The sequence below is a fragment of the Ostrinia furnacalis genome, unplaced genomic scaffold, assembly GCF_004193835.3.
Source record: "Ostrinia furnacalis isolate ACB-3 unplaced genomic scaffold, ASM419383v2 OfSCF2502, whole genome shotgun sequence".
In the NCBI taxonomy this organism is placed as follows: domain Eukaryota; kingdom Metazoa; phylum Arthropoda; class Insecta; order Lepidoptera; family Crambidae; genus Ostrinia; species Ostrinia furnacalis.
The window spans coordinates 42,888-48,887 of record NW_021132741.1 but is presented as its reverse complement, the minus strand read 5'-3'; the positions used below and the strand labels follow the sequence as shown (position 1 = coordinate 48,887).

General features: G+C 33.6%; 1 protein-coding gene across 1 annotated transcript; it reads left to right on the top strand.

Moving 5' to 3' along the window:
* Positions 1-702: 702 nt before the first annotated feature.
* On the top strand, positions 703-2,488 carry LOC114355769 (BRISC and BRCA1-A complex member 1). Its single transcript, XM_028308787.1, has 2 exons — positions 703-871; positions 946-2,488. The coding sequence occupies exons 1-2, from the start codon at positions 810-812 to the stop codon at positions 1,718-1,720; spliced, it is 837 nt and encodes a 278-aa protein (XP_028164588.1). The 5' UTR covers positions 703-809; the 3' UTR covers positions 1,721-2,488.
* The last annotated feature ends 3,512 nt before the right edge of the window (positions 2,489-6,000 follow it).

The following is a 6,000-nucleotide window of genomic DNA, read 5'->3' as shown; positions in this document are numbered from 1 at the left end:
ATAAAGACATATTCGATATTAATATCTAATAAAAAAAACTGTTGAAATTACGCGAGAAAAAAAATTTAAGCCGTTTTTAGGTCAAATTTCGGAAAAATCTGAAAAAAGTTTAAAAATTGACATATCTCCTAAACTATAAAACTTTAGACATAGAAAGTAAGGTTCAATAATTAGCAAATGACCTCCTCTATACGCGTATTAGCTATGGCGGGTTGAGTTCCAGTCACCCTGTATATCGCCCAAGAAATATCGATATTTCGATATATCGATATTTTTTGCCCAATTTGCAATTATTTATAAAAATGGCCAAAATTATCTAAATTTTATAGAAAACACATGTCGCTGTTTCAACTCAAGTTGTAATATTTCAATTTATTTTTTCGAATGAGCAATTAAACATTGACAAAAAAACATTATTCAAACCAGTATTTGTCTGATATTGACATCAGGAGCACTCTTTGTTTGATGTGTTCTCCTGTAAGTCTGCTCCTATCATATGGCACAGCCAAATTTACCGCTGAAGCTACCCTTTCAGATGACAAATATATCGATTTTGATATCTGAAAATAAATATCGAAAATTGATATATCGCCGGAAAAAATATCGCTAATTTATATCGATATTTTTCTGAAAAAATATCGATATTTTGATATATCGATATTTTTTACCCAATCCTATTTGTCAATAAATGTCAAAAAATTTAATGAAACGAGTTGCTCGCTCGCTATTTTCATTTTCAATTTTTTATTTTGTCGAGTCAAATCCGTATAAAAAGAAGTTTGAATGAATAATTATACACATTAGTTACAATGATGGAATCCCCAGATATTCTATCCTCGAATCCACTCCCGGTATCTGATTCCAACTCAGGGTACGTGTAGTTATTCATGATTTTTTTATGTAAAATACTTGAGAAAGTAATAATAAAAGTAATTTTCTTTTCAGAAGTAAGAAAAAAACTACTGAAGAATTCCAAGACTTACATGAACATGTAATAGCTAACTTTCAGAAGCCAAACATACCTAATATCAACGTTCCTGAGCGCATTATTTTATGTTTGGATGTTTGTAATGATGATAGTGATACCTTGTTCCGTCTTGGGGATGGTACTACATTCACACCTATAAACATGATTAAACGAGTCTTAGACTTTTTCCTCCATTCAAAGCATGCCATTAACAAAAGAACAGAGTTTGCTCTGTTGATTATGAAAGACAATGAGGCATGCTGGCTACATAACTTTACAAGTAACTTGAAAGATATAATTAATATTATCGATTACATTCAACGTGAGGAAAGCACATCTGAAAGCTTCAATTTCCAATCAATATTCCAGTTACTAAAAGATAATATTGAAATACCGGAATACAAACAGGGAGAATGCATTATGCCTCCACCTTATGTTGTGCGCACAATCATTTTATATGGTCGATCAAACTGTGTTCCAGTGATACCACTGGATGACCCATACTTCATGTTTCTGAAGAGACAAGCATATTTTTACATAGACATCTTGCTGTCACATGAAGATGATTGTGCATTGTATAAGTGTGAAGAAATATATGATGCTTTGCAAGATTTAGATAATGGGTATTCTTATGTTTATGAGGTCTCCAGAAACGCCACAAAGATACACGATTGCATTGCAAAACTACTGGCTCATCCTTTACAAAGGCCATTACAGAAAAATACGGATTATACTTTTGGCATAAGATCTTAAGTTGTAAATAATTTATTAAACTAAGTGTAATAAAATCATAAATTTATTTTGATGTATTTATTTCAGCTCTCCAAAGGGTTATGACTGGTACAAAAGAAAAAACTAAGGCTATTATACATACATGGTAGTTTTAAATACTTGAGACATAACGCTGTACTTTCCCAGATGACAGATAAACATTTGATAAGGTTCTTGAAACACTCATGTTATATCTTATTTACATTTTGAAAAAGCATAAAATATGTAAAGACTGGCATTTGCTATAACTCATCAAATACGTTATAGTTTCTATCAAATGGCGGGAGTCGCCGACGTAGATGGCGCGTCTCCAGCAAGAGTTATTCGATATCTACCTATGTTTACAGAATCGAAATGTTAAATCTATAATTCCGGCACAGCCAACTTTTTAATTCCATACTTACCAATAGTGATTATACCTTTATAATACTTTGTGTCATCTATTTTTATGCCTAATATTTAAAGAGTGCTGTGATGAAGTAAGAAGATAAGAAAAGTACTAAGCATTTTAGTACAGTTTAGAATTATAAAATATGGACAACATATTGAGCAGACATTAAATCCATACAGTTTGAAGCATTTGGCATAAGATTCTTAAGGACGACACAGTTTTGATAAGTCTCTCGAATTAGGTGATAATCTGTTTAATTGTACAAACCAACCCTGCTATGCTTGTTCCCAAGTAAACGCCTATTTAAGTAAGTAATTACGGTGTAATGTAATATTCACTATTAACATTTAGGTGTTTATTACTTATAAAATGATTGAAAACCCCAAAGGTCACTTAAAAAATAGGCCAACAAGCATGAGTAGGACTGTATTAAGTTTCGTATCCAATAGGCTACAACTGGCAACATATCATAACTGTGCATCAGTTGTTACCTTATTAGATGTGCAGCTGTAGATTACACATCCTCACTATGATCGCATTATAGGGAAACTAAAACCTATGACTAATATAAATTGTATTATATTTGGCGATTTGTACAAGTCAGAGATTTTAGTTTTTTAAACCCCGCCATTCATAAAATCGTGGTAGGACTTGCAATCTATATGACGGAGAAAGAGACAATTATTATAGTTGAGGAATACCACACTTTACAATATATTATGCCAATTTCGTTATATTTTAAAGAAAACATTTTACAAATTATACAAAGATTTTTTCAGCAAGTACCTATAATCATAATCATAATGTAACACAAGTTACAATACACTAAGCTTTGATTGTGACTCAAAACAAAAATGCAAGCTTTAACTGCCATTATAGCCGACTAAAGATCCTAATTAAGGTTTAATAAGCGCATTTTAATTAAAACACATCTCACCAAGCTATACATTTAAGTAAATAATATAAAATAAAAGTAACATGTAAATAATTAATAAAAAAATATTCTATTTACAATGATTAGGTTTACATAAATCTAAAACAATCTAATATCAATACAGAAAAACTTGAATTTCAAGTCAATCAGTTTGGCCTTATGAGAATATTAAAATAAGAGCCAAATTTAATTAATTAGCATTTATAGTGACAATATTAGGATTTAACAATAAATAAAGCTTGTTTCATTAAACACTGGCACAATCAAAAAAGTGCTAAATGTCTACTCTAGATTGAATGAAATTTGAACACATTGTTGGTTTTTATCTGCAGTGTAGCTATAGTAGTTTGAATTTTATAAATAATGGAAGAAATATTTTTCTTACACGTTACAATCATTTTGAACAGTCAGTCTGTACTTTAAACACATAAAAATAGGCCGTAAATGACTTTCAATGGGCTTGTTATGATAATATTAATTTAATACATACTTGTAATATTACGTGATTCTCTTAATATTATGAATATAATGTTCAGAAAAGTAATAATTTTAATAATTATACTTCTAGAATCAAGAAACTACTGTTTTTTTTTCTGTAAAATACCATCTGGAAAGTAATAAACATAAAATTACTAAATTAACTAATAACTCAGACATTTAGCACTTTTAATTTGTAGAGACAAAAGTAAAATGTATCTGTAATTTAGGCAATTTATTCAGTGTCTTATGTTTATTTTATATTTTGTAAACACGAATAGAACAATACAAATATATTTATTTGCCAGAACCAGTGCTTGCGATATAAACGATAAGTAGTAACAAAAAATAACTTATTATAAACACGTGTACCTATCCAAATGCGATGTTTGACCTGTCACCAAACCACCGCACGCGGCGCTACACGCCTCGCGAGCGCGACACGCTCATTACACAGCTATAATTACATACATTGAGATCCTAGGGACATAATGAATTAATGACTTACTATCGATGCCTAAGATTTGACACTGGTTGATTTACAAACGAAATAAATAACTTCACATATCAGTCTCTTTAAAATCTATTTACAAAGTATTGTAAATTCAGCTGTTGTCAAATAATATACCGAGTCAATATTGTGAAATTCTAAAATGTTCAAGGTTCAACAGCTAAACCTAGCATCTGTCCCGCGTTCCTCCGCGGTCCGCGTGATCCTTAACACATGGAATGATAAATGATGTATAGCCGCTATATCAAGCCAATGTTTACAATTAACATATAAGAGAATTAAAGCGTATAAATCTCATCGTCACCACTGCTGACCCCCATTTTTTTTAATTTACCAACATCGATACAATTTTGTAATAACGCATTTCTAGATGCCTTTAAGCATTTACATTCCAACCCTTTAGATTCAGTCCAGTATACAGGTGACGGGTCATCTTAAAGCAGCGCGCGTTTTATTGCCTTTTCGCTAAACGATATATTTTGCTCTAATAAGTCTCTTTCACTTATCCCGTGATACATAAGAGAAAAGAGACAGATGGAGCTTTAGTATCTATATCGTTTCGCGAAGACCCTCAGACACCACAAGATACATATCAGCGATAATCATACGAGCTTTGAGTATTATAATTTATTTAAATTTAAAATATATTCATATTTTTTTTCTACGATAATACTGATTATACACGAAGCACAATCTTCAATGTACAATCGAATGATTCAACAAAGGTATGCACATCGCAAGGAAGACAGGACTAGATGAGTTGAATATAATTTTAATTTTTACGACATCAAATTACAAAGTGTACAAATCCGCCTCCCGCGGCCATGTTTCATGGCGTCCAATCGCCGCGTCTTTAATACAGTTTCATTCGGCACAATTTTAACGTCACCCGGATAAATGCCGCCCGCGAAGTGTCCATCCACACCCGATAGCTCATCGAACGGCATCGAAGCACCGTCTTATATGACTATTTTATAGTCAATGGATTTGTAACGGAATAGACCGGTCACGTAATTTCGAATATTATCTTATTTTCGACAATACATTGCTCATATAAAAATGGGAGTGACGTCACTAATGTAACTATTTACTATATTTTTTAGTAAAGATACCCTTATCGATAATTTTATTTGATGCTCAAACCGACGATCTGCGGCAGATCAATTACGATAACGGGAGCTGAGTATTCGGTGGTATAAAAAGTTAATGGAATTTACGATTTCGTACAAAACAATTTAGTCCTAAGTGAGACCGCAATTCGCAATTTCGCATGCGACGAATCGAGACGAGTTTTTTCGGTATCAGCAGTCTTTGACAGGTTTCACTAATGGTGGGGAGATTATTTGAAGTCATACAACGCTAGGGGACTACAGACTACCGCAGTCGACCTAACTCCCGCAAGATACTCCCGTACTATTTTTTATTATGGAATGCGAAGTTTATTATGTATATACTTTGAGATACGGTTTACATATTTTCGATGGGCACTAACTGTTTATTTGAACAGACTCGATCAGAAGTCGACATCACAAAACACTAGGGGCGCGACCACAAAGACCTGTTAAACTGAGTGTGATATCGTTTGTGTAACGCGAAGTATACACATCGTATTTTCTAATTCGTTCGTTATCTAAAATGTTTGTGAAACGTGAAATCGTACGCATCGTCCATATCGATGATCGGCATCGCTGCCGTTCCACATTCAAAAGACGAGCACACCGTGCGGTCACAGGTCCGGATTGTACGGTGACGCAGAAGAGTCTGCTTTCAAAAGGCGAGCAGTGTCCGGTCACAGGTCCGGTCCTGGTTTTATGGTGACGCAGAAGTCCACTTTCCAAAAGGCGAGCACACCGCGCGATCACAGGTCCGGGCCGGGTTGTATGGTGACGCAGAAGAGTCCGCTTTCAAAAGGCGAGCACACCGCGATATCACATGTCCGGGCCGCGTTG

Coding starts and splice junctions, on each gene's coding strand:
- LOC114355769 (XM_028308787.1), top strand. CDS start 810: ATGATGGAATCCCCAGATATTCTATCCTCGAATCCACTCCCGGTATCT. Junction 872..945: donor GTATCTGATTCCAACTCAGG/GTACGTGTAGTT, acceptor TTTTCTTTTCAG/AAGTAAGAAAAAAACTACTG.